Source organism: Diceros bicornis, chromosome 8, assembly GCF_020826845.1.
Source record: "Diceros bicornis minor isolate mBicDic1 chromosome 8, mDicBic1.mat.cur, whole genome shotgun sequence".
NCBI lineage: Eukaryota > Metazoa > Chordata > Mammalia > Perissodactyla > Rhinocerotidae > Diceros > Diceros bicornis.
This window is the reverse complement of record NC_080747.1, coordinates 72,019,637-72,033,665: the sequence shown is the minus strand read 5'-3', so window position 1 is coordinate 72,033,665 and position 14,029 is coordinate 72,019,637. Positions and strand designations below refer to the sequence as shown.

Below are 14,029 nucleotides of genomic sequence, written 5' to 3'. Positions count from 1 at the left end.
ACTCCTTTCCCAGAGGAGTACAGCAAGAGTCCTCGTGGTTATAAATCTGCTTCTTTTTCTGTTCTCACAAAGGGCTTTATAGGGAACATGACAGAACTCCCTCATCCAATACCCTTTGATCCAGAGGATAAATCCATTGCCTGTGAGTTTCTGGACTTTGAAACAAATGGTTTCTAAGACTCCTTTCTGGCTAAGGCTTCCCTCCCACCTCTTCCAGAGGATGCAGGTATGTACTGAAAGAAGAGGGGAAGGAAAAAGATGGTTCTGCAGTAAGTTTCCTGTAGAGCAAAAATCCGGTGATTACTGAAGATTTGGAAGAAATTACGAATTAGGATGAAGGCATCCACGCAACATACTCAAATCCAAAAGAAGGGGACGTATAAATATGTATATCCATAAAAGCAATACCAGGTGACATTATTTGTATATCCTGAAAGTTAAACTTAAAAGTCATTTTGCTGAAAATAATTCTTATGTAGGCTTTACATTAACTGACATGGTAATAGTGACACTGTAATTATTGTTAAGAAATCTAATGCAAAAATCCTTTTACTTGGTTTCTTGGTGTCTGGCAGGTTGCCACATGCACCTCATAGTGAAAATGGTCACAACCAACAATGAACTGGCCATTCAGATGATGCTGAATTTTAATCAATGTTTACCAGAGGAGAGAAGAGAGCTTCACCAAATTCTAAATTGGAATTGAAAACAGACAAGAGAACTTCTGAATTAACTCTTCTGGTGCACATACAATTCTTTTTTTTTTTTTGTGAGGAGATCAGCCCTGTGCTAACATGTGCCAATCCTCCTCTTTTTTTGCTGAGGAAGAATGGCCCTGGGCTAACATCTGTGCCCATCTTCCTTCACTTTATACGGGACGCCGCCACAGCATGGCCTGACAAGCGGTGCGTAGGTGCACGTCTAGGATCCAAACCAGCAAACCCGCGCACACACTTAACCGCTTGTGCCACCGGGCCAGCCCCTACAATTCCTTTTAATTATGATTTGGACAAGTCAAATCTTTTCAAAACACTTCCTTTAGTGGAAAGAAACGTTTTACTTACAGATGCACGAGACTATGAGGAAAAGGAGGTACGTGGCCAGTTCCCGCAACACACTTTGAAGGTATTTCTCTCGGTTAGTGCTGCTTTCCTCCATGAGTCTTGTTCCCCAGAGACCTTTAAAATAACAATAAAAAAAGATGTCATGTTATTTTAAAAATCTCATAAATGGCAAAGGGAAAACACACAAAATAAATAGTATAACCTTTAAGGGAGATTTTCCCATATTTTTTTTTTTAGCACACTCTGAACACAACTGAGAAATTGTTTTAGGAGTATGTACCTTTCACTTAAGATTATGTCAGGCCCTCCTGTCCCTCCAGATGTGGAAAACACAAGCAACGATCTGGTCATGTCTCAGCTCCCCATCCCATTAGAATACATCTCAGTAAAAATTTAGAAAGAGAACAGGAAATGAGGGTAGCCTAAGAGGAGGTGAAATAATTGTGGAGACACATCAGCTCCTCCTACTTGGGGGAGGACAAACCCGATAGTTAGCATATTACTAAACCCAGTCCAGTACATGATGTGCCTATATTGCAAATGATACCTTTTAGGTCACCCCTGATGAAAAGAAGTCCTGGTTGGAACATCATTGCACTATGGACGTAACTATCAAGCTTCTAACACACTGATGTAAAATCTCTGCTCTGTACCCATGTTGGTCCTTGAAGAAACTCAGTGCTGAGTGACTACATTAAACGCACTTAGCTTAACAGATTTTTTTAAATGCCCATTAACGTATAAACTTTAAACTAAAAGCAACAATTCTTCCGACTTCTCTCTCTCTTTGGAGAAAAAGTAAAATCAGCAACCATGTTCCATATTTTAGCAGATGGAAAAAATGTTGGGCGGGCTGAGTGAAGATGACATAACCCTCCGTGAGCCTGCTGGCGAGAGTTCCCGCGGTTCTGGCCTCGGCCAGCAGACAGACGTGGTGGCCGTCCAAAGTCCGTTAATGAACAGTGTGGTCAAGTCACATTGCTGGTTACTTGGAAGAACCTTAGCGTTTTCCAAAAAAGACAAACTTCTGAATCCTCTCAGTGAGATTAGGTCAGCTGTTGATGGAAGCCAACCTGGCCCCTGCATGTTGCCCCACACCTATTCCACAGATCTGACCCCTTCAATCATTAAAACTCACACAGCCACTTAAGCCACACAGAAAACAGGGAAAAATGGTACATGGTCTTTCACTTTGAAGAAATGACTTCATCACTAGTGCTTATGCATTTTTTAAGTCTTCCAATAATACATTAGTTCTACTCTTAAATTTGGAGTTTCCTTTTTTCTCCCAAATTTCCTTTAGGAAAATCAGCATCTGAATTCAAAGACACTGTGTTACGCATCATAGGTTTCACCACACTGAAAGTGGAGCATAACTTATGACCAGGTTTGCTTCTGCCAAGATCTGGTAGTTGTCAGGGAATTACTCACCCAGAAGAAATGCAGCAAGCAGAATGTTTGTTCACTGAAACTCTATCATATTAAAGAATTATTACAAATTTAGATGACATGGAAAATTACAACTCAGAATAACACAGAGGCAGCCAAATATTAGGCTCAGTGGCCCTGCACACAACCACACCATTTCTCTGGGTACTATTTCTTTTGGAGGCCAGGCCTAAAATACACACATAAGTACCATCAGGAAAAACTGCTGCCTCGCCTCGCTTGGTCAATGATTTCACTCTTTCCCGTGGTTTACAAACAAGTATGCACTGAGGCTCAGTCATGGCTCTTAATATTCACCAATGGTATTCCTTGACTCAAACAGAGAAAACAAACTCCTATCAAGTTTTATTCAAGCTAAACTTGAACGGTCTATGGCAATTAATTTGAGCCCTTGAATGAAACTTTTCAAATGAAAAGAAACAAATCTCCTTATTTATATTTTTATATAATATACTTTTATGTATTTACTTTTTCTAAATTACTCTATCTACCTCCTCAAATATTTATTGCTTTAAAAATGTCATCCAGCTTCCCCACTGGGTGTAGGGTCTGTCTGAGGAGGTTTTCCCTCCTCGAAATCCCCCTCGTCCTTCAGAACCTAACTCAGTTTCACTTCCTCTGACCTCCCCAGACAGAGCTAGTTCTCTCTTCTTTGGGTCCCTCCCATACCTGGAAGCTGGCATTGCAATTATTTACCTACACCTCTGTCTTCCCTACACATCCCCGGGCTCCTGGAGAGCCAGGACCTCGTATTATTCATCTCCCTATCCCTAGTACCTACCACAAAGGAAATTCTCAATAGATGTTTGTTGACTGCATGAATTCTGTTACTAGCAGAACCTTATCACAAACCCCAGAGTAGCAACCCTCCCTCTAAAAAATCCCCACATATACAAAATAAAAAATCTCATCTGTTCAAATTTATCGTGCAAACAAAAAAAGGAAAAGGAAGAAGTGATGGAATGAGGTTTTTGGATTAAAAATAAAGGGAAAGTCACAAGAGCCAAAAGGTGGAAACGACCCAAGTGTTCATCAACTAATGAATGGATAAACAAAACATGGTATATACATACAATGGAAAATATTCAGATATCAAAAGGAATGAAGTTCAGATACATGCTACAATATGGATAAACCTTGAAAACATTATGCTAAGTGAAATAAGGCAGACACAAAAGGACAAATTCTCTATGATTCCACTAATATGAGGTACTAGAATGGGGAAATTCATAGAGATGCAAAGTAGAATAGAGGTTACCAGGGGAGTGGGGGAGGGGGAATGGGGAGTCATTGTTTAACGGGTAGAGTTTCTGTTTGGGACGATTCTGCAAATGGACAGTGATGATACAATACAGCTAGTACTTTACGATTTCTCCAGGAAAAAACCAAAACAAAACACCCCAAGCATATGTGTCTAAAATAACAGAAAGCGACTGTAACAAGTTGATACATCCATAAAACACATTCAACTTTGGAAATTCGGAAAACTTGATAATTCATGTAGAGTGTCAAATTTTATCTTTGCACTAATGTGTGGTGGAACTGTGAAAAGAGTAAACAAGATTGCTGGGGATAGCTTGAAGTTTGGGGCAGTCTTTAAATCTTTGAGGCACCCTTGGCTTCCTTTGGTCCAGGCCTTCATCACCTCTTCACTGGCTGCCTCCTGTCTGGTCCTCTGCCTCCCTGTCTCTCTCTGCAAGCTCTCCTGCACAGCACACTGTCTGACTCACGTCCCGTCTGCATGTTCTGCTCATGCTCAAAAACTTTCAACTGCTTCCTAATAATTAGGGACAAATTCTTAATTCCTTGGCTAGACGCAATGCTTCACACATCCAGGCCTCAAACATCTCTTCTTTACTGTCTTATTTCTGCTAATAAGATCAATCTATCTACTGTCCAAGGAACAAACATGACCATTTGTTGTCCATCTTGGGGTCATGTCATTCAACAACACCCCAGACCATGTTGGAGCTGGAAGGGACCTTGAGTAGGTTCAACTCTTTCACTTTACAAACGAGGGCCTCACAGGCCCAGCAGGTTTGGGCGAGTTGCATAAAGTCACAAAGGCGGGAGACCTCCAGGGAGCTCCTGACCACTCCAAGCTTCAGGAATCTCCCCTACCCTTAGAAACTGCACGTTGCTTTGTTGTGTCCTAGGATACTACTTACATAATGCATGTAAGATTTTTGTCACTGGTATTCTAAGAGGGCAAAAAAATATCACAGTTCATTCATGGCTATTTATTTTACTTTTCTGGGTTTCAGTGCATAGGAAAATGCTTTTGCGCTACTTTTATTTATTTTTTGTAGCACCTAGAGCAGTGCTATTTTCACAGTATGTGCTAATTATTTAACAAATATCACTTATTTAATAAGTGACAAAAATGTCAATTATATTTCTTCATAAAAGTAATAAAACGAAATGTATTCTAAAATTTTCTATAATTAAGATTTCCTGAATCCGCTCTACTATAATTAGACCACTGATAAGGTTTGACTAGAAGTTTTACTGTGAGCTTATTCATTGTAAATTTCCTGAAATTTTTCTTTAAAAGAAAGAAATCATTCCACTATTGAGTTTATTCAAAGAAGGTGAAATGTGTTTTCAAATGCTTCAACTGAGTTAAAAGGATCATGACTTACCATTCTTTATTAACTTATAAGAAACTTCTCTCATTTCAGTGAATATTTTAAAAAGCACATTTAAAACAATGCAAAATAATACATAATTTGTTTTAATACGTTTTTTTTTTTCTTTTTGTGAGGAAGATCAGCCCTGAGCTAACATCCATGCTAATCCTCCTCTTTTTGCTGAGGAAGACCGGCTCGGAGCTAACATCTATTGCCAATCCTCCTCCTTTTTTTTTGCCCCCAAAGCCCCAGTAGATAGTTGTATGTCATAGCTGCACATCCTTGTAGTTGCTGTATGTGGGCTGCGGCCTCAGCATGGCGGGAGAAGCAGTGCGTAGGTGCGCGCCTGGGATCTGAACTCCGGACCGCCAGTAGCGGAGTGCGCGCGCACTTAACCGCTAAGCCACTTTTGAGTCTTAACAAGTATTAGTGTTTTACTAATCTACTCACACAGGTAATTCAAAAAGGATTTTTTGTTCCCCATCATGCCCTCAAATTAACTAGCATAAACATTTAGGTAAAAGAGTCCAAGTGTATACTTTCAGAATTTATGATTTAATTTATATTTATGAGGCACTCACAAGACGGCAGACTTGCTATTCATTTTACATGTCTCACCTCATTTAATTCTCCCAAGGTAAGAACTAAGTATTACGATTCTCTCTCTTTAAAAAAAAAAAAAAAGAGCAAAAATTGAGGACCAGAGAGGTAAGCAATTTGCTCAAGATCATACAGCCAGTGTGTGGTGGAACTGGGATTTGGGTATAGGCCTGTCTTGGTTTTAATCTCTTTGCTTTAAAAACACCTGGATAGTGTCTTGCAAGATTTTCAAAACTGACAGGGACCAGTAGGGAAGAGAAAATTTCAAAAGAACTGAGAATGGAAACTCTTGAAAGTGGAGATTAGAATAATTGGGATGGGAAGAGCAAATGCAACTCTTTTCCAAGGATGCCTCTGACAAAACTTTGTAAAAACTGGATCCCATCTGCTCTTGGAAACTTTGTGTCCTCTTAATAGGCACTGGCAAATTTGAAAATTCCTTTCCTGCCTTTTGGAGAGTTGGGTGCACTGAACTCTGACACAGTAACACGCAGCTGGTATCTGGTGACCTCACTGTTTTGCTGGAATTTCAAAGAACATTAATTTAGTTATTTAAAAACATACTTTCAACTTTTTAAAACAATGTAAACTTTTCTTTGCAACTGTTTTAGAAAAATGCCTGGAATTAGAAATGGCCAAATAACTGTTTTCATAGTCATTATTTTATTCTATTCGTGGTGTGCTCAACAGCTCCCTCTCCCCAAAACAACCACGCACATCACCAAAACAACACCAACGACAACCCAATGACACTCTTTCGACAACTTGGATAACACTGTACTGTGACCCCTTCCAGAACGGGATGAGGGGCAAGAGAGCATTCAGACCAGTGGAAGACCGTGGGTACTAGCATAAAATTTTCGTTTCGATTTAGTGAAATTAGCAAACAATGCAGTTGCAACCACCATCGGCTGTATTAGAACATTCATTTTTTTCCCTACGAGAAACAAGTCTCCAGATGTACCCTTTCACTCGAATACAGCTTTCACTTATTTCCAGAAGTAAAAATACGCTGACATATCTTCTTTTAGGAGAAGGAGGTATCCAATAAGTTTGCACAAACAAGGGCGCATTGGAATTCGCGATGGGTACCGGAAATGGAGCAGAATTAGCAGAGGCGGGGAACGCGCTTCCAAGAGAGGCGGAGACGCGAGGGGGATGCGAGGTGGAGCCCCGGGAAGCTGCCCGCGGCGGGCGATGGCTCCGGCCGGCGCCCGCAGCTCTGGTTTGTGCATCAGCCGCTGCGGGTCGCGCTCTTACCTCGCAGCCCGCGAACCAGCCTCTCGGCCCAGGCCACTCGGGGCGGCTGCCCGTCCAGGGGGAGGTGGCGATGCAGCGGGTCCCCGCCGCCGGCCGGGCTGGGGCTCGGCGGGCCCTGGTCCTCTCGCCGGTGCCGCCTCCCGCTCGGATGGCCGGCGCCGTGGTAGCCCCCCAGCCCCCGGCCCCGGGCGCCCGCGGAGCTCACGGCCGAGGAGGCGGCCGACCTCCGGCTGCCCGGGCGCCACTCCACGTCCATCTCCACCACCATTCCCCCTTCCTCCCCTTCCACCTCCTCTTCCTCCTCCTCCTCCTCGGCCTCGAAGCCTGGGTTGTCGCGGCTCCACGCCTGCCGCGAGCACGACGAGAGCGGAGGCGACGGGGAGGCCGAGGCTCCGGCCGGGGGGTCCCGCGCGGCCGCCTGCCGGATCCGCTCCATCTCGATCTCCAGGCCCCTCTGCTCGCGGAGGCCGGCGCCCACGGCCCCGCCGCCCGCCATCAGCCGGCCCGGGCCCGCCGCCCGGGGCGCCGGCGGCCGCTTCTGGTCCCCGGGCTGCTGCGGCTGCACGCGGCTCGAGTGCACCATCGCGGTCACTGGCGCCCGGCGCGCCTTCGCCCCGCGCCGCGCTCGCCGCCGCCCGCCGCAGGAGCCATGTTCCTTTCTTCCCGGGCCCGCCGCCCGCTGCTCCCCGCCCCCGGCCTCGCTGCCGCCCGCGGCCCGCGCCCGCCCCCTCGGCCCGCCTCCCCCTCGGCCCGCCTCGCCCAGCGGCCGCCGCGCGCTCGGGGGAGGCGCGAGGAGGCCGCCCCCGCGGCCGGCGTTCCCGGGCCCGCGCTCCAAGGGGAGCCGGGGCGCCGGCGCCCACGTTCCAGTCGGCGGGAAGGGCTCTGGCAGGGAGGGAGGAAGGGCGTCTGCTCTGTCACTGCCTGCGCGACCTTGAGATGATGCTCGGGTCCCTGTTAACTGCAGCCACTTCTGCCTCGGTTTACCAAAAGTGCAGAGAGAGAGAAAACTCTTTTGTGGGCTGGTGTGAATTAGCGAGATCCAGCCTGAGCTGGTCTCCAGCAGGGGCGAAGAAATCTTTCCTTCATTTGAAACTACCAACAAACTACTAACGCTGATTTCCTTGGCCTGTGGCGGCCCTCTCCCTGATTCTACTGCTTTTTGGTTGGTTTCTTCAATCTTTGGTTGGCTTCTCTCTCCACATATTGTAGGGACCCCAGGGATTCAGCGCCTTGCGACTCTCAGATCGCTGGTGCTCCCAGCGAGAGCTCATTCGCCCCCCTCCCCCACGCCATAATTTTATTCCCACTCCACGGAGCACTCCAACTCGATGCTCTGTAGTTGTCTCAAACTTAACCTATCCCAAACTGTTTATTACCTTTTCCCCGCCTCTTTTAAACCTGCTTCGCCTCCTGTGCCCCGCTGAGATTAGAGGCATCGCTGGCCTCCTCATTTCCCAAGCTACATTCTTTATAGTTTCCTCATCTGTCTTCTCTTCTCCTGCACCTCATCGTCTCCAAATCTTGTTACTTCTGCTGCACAGATATCTCTCTGATAGGACCTCTGTTTCTCTTTCCCGTTGTCAATGATTAATCCAGGGCCTTTATCTTATGTCTTGTTTTATTCCGGATTAGAAGTGGATCTGTCAATTCATCTCCATTCTCCACTTCAGGGTCCCCACTGTTTCCAAGTTATATTCCAGAACCAAAGCTGCCCGTGTCACATTGATGCTTAGACACGTCTGGGAGCTTCTGGCAGCTTAAAGGATAAAATTTAATTTCTGTAGTTTGGTTTAGTAAATTTTTATAATCTGCTCCTGTATTGGTATGCTAGGGCTGCCGTAACAAAGGCACAGACTGGGTGGCTTAACGGAAACTTAGAGGCTGGAAGTCTGAGATCAAGGTGTTGGCAGGGTTGGTTTCTTCTAAGGTGTGTTTCCTCGGCTTGTAGTTGGCTGCCTTCCTCAGTGTCTTCACATGATCTTCCCTCTGTCTGTCTGTGTCCTAATTTTCTCTTTTTATAAGGACATCAGTCATATTGAATTAGGGCCCACTCTGATGGCCTCCTTTTAACTTAATTACCTTTTTAAAGACCCTATCTCCAAATATAGTTACATTCTGAGGTATTGGGGGTTAGGACTTCAACATATGAATTCTTGAGGGGGACACAATTCAGCCCATAACAGCTTCTCATCTGCTTTTCTAGCTTGGTTTCCCATCCTGCACACCCACATGCAGAATCCTTTATTGGTTCCCTGTGCGCTTGTAACATGTTGCTTGTATTTAGCTAATCATGGCTGCCTGTTGCCTGATCCTGCAGTTTATCTGGTTAGGTGTCCGTGTCTTTCTTTTTTTTTTTTTTTTTTTTTGTGAGGCGATCAGCCCTGTGCTAACATCTGCCAATCCTCCTCTTTTTTTGCTGAGGAAGACTGGCCCTGGGCTAACACCCGTGCCCATCTTCCTCCACTTTATATGGGATGCCGCCACAGCATGGCTTGCCAAGCAGTGCGTCGGTGCGCGCCCAGGATCCGAACCGGTGATCCCCAGGCTGCCGCAGCGGAGTACACGCACTTAACTGCTTGCGCCACCGGGCCAGCCCCCCGTGTCTTTCTTTTAACTGTGAGCTTCTTAAAGGCAGGGCTGGTAGGACTGGACCACAGTCATGTCATGCTATCCATCGATTCATTCTGAAGACGCTTCCTGTGCACTGAATGAGGAGCTGGGCGTGTAGAGCAGATAAGACACGGCCCTTGCCCTCAAGAGGAAACAGACAGAGAAATCCAAAATAACTGTCCTGGGTCAGGGTTATGACACTTCTCATCCGAGGACTCGAAAGACGCTGAGGCTCTGACCAGCACTACCGGCCGGCAGTCACTGGATTCTTAACGGACACATAGGCAGAGGAGAGCCAGGCCTGAGAAGGGGGTACAGAATCTGACCCAAAGGCTGCTGCTGGAGAGTAGATCTAGTGCAGTGTTTTAAAAACGTGATCAGAAGACCATCACTTGTGGCTCTTGTGAAAAATACAGATTCTGGGTCCCCGCTCCAACCTTATTGATTCAGAATCTCCAGGATTTCAGTCCTGAAATTCTGAATCTCCTCAGAGGATTCTGAGGCATGCTGAGTTTAAGAAGTACCAATATTTTGAAAATGGATGGGGTTTCATAAAATGCTTCCTCCATATTCCTAGTGCTTCGTGATCACTAGTGGTGCCACCATCTGGAACCCCAGACCTAGAGGAAACTTTCGTGGTCCTTGAGTCAGACTTACTCTTTGGCTTGTGCCTGCAATGTGCTAGTTCTGACCCTTGGGTTCAGATCCTGCTCTGCCACTTCCTAACTGTGTGACCTCGGGCAAGTCACTTGACTTCCTTGCCCCTGTAAAAATGGAAATAGTGTTCAACTCATAGGGTTGTTCTGAGGATTAAGTGAATTAATACATGTAAGGCACGTGGAAGACCATCTGGCACAAGGTAAATGCTCAAATGTTAGCTATTATTAGCTCTTACCTCTTAATTATGATAAATATTTGCGTCTATTGTCATTACGTATTTGGAAGTCTTTGTCCCAACTGGACTGTGAGCTTCTTGAGGACGGAGGCTCCATGCTCAGCACAGAGGATTCCATAATAAATAACTGTGCACCAGACACAACGTTAGGAGAGAGCACAATCAATGACATAGGCACAGAGCCCAGCCTTTAGGAGCTTGCGTTCCCCGTGGATCTGTTGAGGGGATGAATGAATCCAATCAGGTGCCGTCATTTTCAGCCACACAGCTAAACCTTTGACTTCGATGGGGTTTCCTAATTCTTTGTTTCAGGCTCCTTTTAACTTTTACATACCACCACTTCTCCTCTGGGCTTCAGGGGCCCTTAGAATAGCTTAAGCCCATGTGAAGCTGTTACAAAGTCACTGCTCAAAATGCTATTATCAGTTTTGTCATATTTGTTCCCCAAAGATGTTTTGATTTTCCACAGTTCAAGATTTAGCAGACAGCAGATTACTGCTTAGTTTGTTCGTTTCTTGTTTGTTCTTACTATTTTTTGCTAGCAGGTCTATAGTCCAGAGACTGAATGGAAAAAGAATATCAAGGAATAATACAATAAACAAATGAATTCAATTACTATCTACTTATTGGATTTAATTCTGTACTTTTACTCTGTATAGTAAATAACATTATTAGTTTAGTTAAAATATACAAAACTAAACAAAATGCTATTTGGACAGATCCTTCAGGGAGTTGTAATCTTGTTAGAGAGAGACACACTCTAAATAATAGTCTAAATAACAACAGATGGAAGGATATAATTGAGTATTAAGTCAGTAGTGAAGATTTTCAACCCAAAAGAGGGTTTGAGAACTCGGGGAGATTACTCAGGCTGACGTGGGAGGGGAGCGTAGGCAGGGCCAGACCATGGAAGGCCTCAGATGCATGTTAAAGAGTACAGACTTTATTCTGTAATTAATAATAATATGCTTTTTTTTAGTGCCAAATATTTAAAACAAAATCTGAAACATTCTTCCTCAGACTGTACCCTTGTCCCCAAAAGAATTCAGATTGATTGAAAATGTGTTCTCACACACATAATTCAGAATTAGATGTGTGCTTACTGAAATTTTAATTACAAATCGTTGCAAGAAATGTGATTTTTAAAAAAATTCACAGCAATATTTGTGTAATATAACTTGGATAGCATTTGGTCCATTGCGTCCTGAATCTTACATTCCAGGGGTTTCACTACTAATTCGAGTCTTAGTCTTCATAAACCTTCTACCAGCCAGCCAATGTTTCCCGCTCACAAACCTATTGATTCTTTCTGGCTTCATAATGTTCTCTTTTGTGCTTTTACCTTGACGTGTTTTTCCCCTTCGGAGCTCCTAGCTTTTGTTCAAGCAGACCTTGAGGCTGTAGATTTCTCTTCCTACCACAGAATTCCTTCCTTTAATACCCACTATAAAACCCTATTTCTCATGTGAAGTTCTCCCTTATTAAATAAGTGAAATGCACAAACTCGTATTTTTGTTCATGTAGTTGCCACAATGCTATTGCCATATTACACATTTCAATAATCTATAGGGCCTGAAATACCCTATGGGATAGATAGCATAGCCTGGATGCTCTCTGGTTTTATTTCCTCTATGTGGTAGGTTCTTCTGGGGACCTGCTATACTAACCCCACCTCTTAGTCTCAGTGCCGCCCTGGACACTCAGAGAAGCCCTTTAAAACGCAACTTTAAAAACACTCCAGTCTAATTGAATACTTAGTATTCTCCACACCCCCAACTTCTGTATTATTAGAATTGACTGTTTGTTTCCTATTTTGCTTTTATTTTCCGGTGTGAACCCATGAAGCAGAAACAAGCCGAAGTACCCGTTGGTCCTGCAGATTCCACCTTCAAAAGGAAATCCAAAAGAAGTCTCTGGCATGTGGGGTGTTGCTTAGCAACCAACCCAAACAAACATGTTTTCCTCTCAATTTTTTTCCCCAGTCCTTATTTATTCAAGAACATTGTAAAATAGGTTTTTACCACTTAACATCTGAAATCGTTAGAAGAAAATTTGGTGTTTTGGGCTTTATGACAACTGCTAACCATACTAAAACTTTATTTTATTTCTCACTTCACTGCTTTAATAATGCAAGGCTAGGATTTGTGGCATTCTTCTTCATGTCTGGAGTTCGGTTTGGATCTGTCCCTGCCTCTGGGGGAGTTACCTCGGCACCGTCATTGGCTGGCACTGTGATTTTGATGACTTAATTTCTCTACCTCCGTTTCCTTCTCTGAATAATGAGGTTAAATATCAACCTTACAAATTCCCACAGACTTTTTGTTGAAGACCTAATGAGGGAATATTAATAAATTCGTCAAACACTTATAGAGTGTCCACTAGACGCCAGGCACCATGTTGGATTCTGGGGAGACAAAGACATGATTCCTACCTTCAAGGGGATCAGATCTTATAAGTCAAGGATTATTGGACACATCCTTACATCGCTTCCAATCCTTCTTCCACACCTCATAAAGTCTTATGAATCTTTCTAGACTCAGGCATCATCTCCTTCTGGAAACTTCTGTAGCCATAATCCTGTCTCCCAGCTTGAATTTACTTGCCCCTCTCCCTGTAAACATTTATCACAACATTTATCACCTTATATTGAAAATATCTGTTAGCATAGTTGTCTTCCTGAGTAAAATCTAAGCTCCTGGAGAGCAGAGACCCTGGCTTATTTGGTTTGTAGTTTAGCAGTTTGGCAGCCATTTCCCTTTCTTATCATAACAGTAATCAAATTTTCTTGGAGAACCACCCTCCCATTCCGAATCTGTGTGTGCCTCAGACGCAGCTGACACCACCACCAGCTCCCAAGTGATGAGCGTGGAACTCAGGCTTGGCCAACCAGAACATCATGTCCCCTTGGCCACTGTGAATGGTATTTAAGAACAGGAATGGGATCCAATTCTGTGCAATGGAAATCAGGACAAAACTTTTTTTGGAGTTGTTGGAAAAGAAAAGCTTTCTTCCCACTAGATTTAGAGTTGTAAGGATGTAAGTCTAGACAAGCTGGCAGCCAAATGTTGATGCTCAGGGGAAAAATGGAGCCAACAATATATACACTAAAAAATACATATATGAAAATACTGGCAGAATACCAAAATTGAACTAGTGGTAATGTGTGGGTGGCCATCCTGTTCAAGAACGTTGTAAAATATGCTTTTATCATTTGCCATCTTCTAGTGTTATCAGATGTAGATATGATATTTATTATCTATATCTTTATTCAAGTTCAAAAGAATTTTGAATAATGTAGGACCAAGAATAGAGCACTTTGAAATAGTGTGAGGCTTTTTTCTTCACCAACTCAAATTTGTTCAGTAATAGCATTTGCATGTAGTTGGTCAAAAACTTTGAATCCAACTGTGCTTTCATTGGCCCAGATTTTCCAAAAGGATATCAGAATATTTTTCAAATGCCTTTTGATGCCAACGTGAATGAGGCTTACAGCATCCCCAGATCTATCAGACTTTATAGAA

General features: G+C 43.9%; 1 protein-coding gene across 1 annotated transcript in view; it reads right to left on the bottom strand.

Moving 5' to 3' along the window:
• The window catches only part of PKD2 (polycystin 2, transient receptor potential cation channel), a 53,248-nt gene extending 45,599 nt beyond the window's left edge, over nt 1-7,649 (bottom strand). The window contains exons 1-2 of the mRNA XM_058547472.1: nt 7,004-7,649; nt 1,065-1,178 (exon numbers count right to left, since the gene is read on the bottom strand). Coding sequence (XP_058403455.1) covers nt 1,065-1,178; nt 7,004-7,586 — 697 coding nt within the window. The 5' untranslated portion in view covers nt 7,587-7,649. The remainder of the gene's footprint in view (nt 1-1,064; nt 1,179-7,003) is intronic.
• Nucleotides 7,650-14,029: the final 6,380 nt, after the last annotated feature.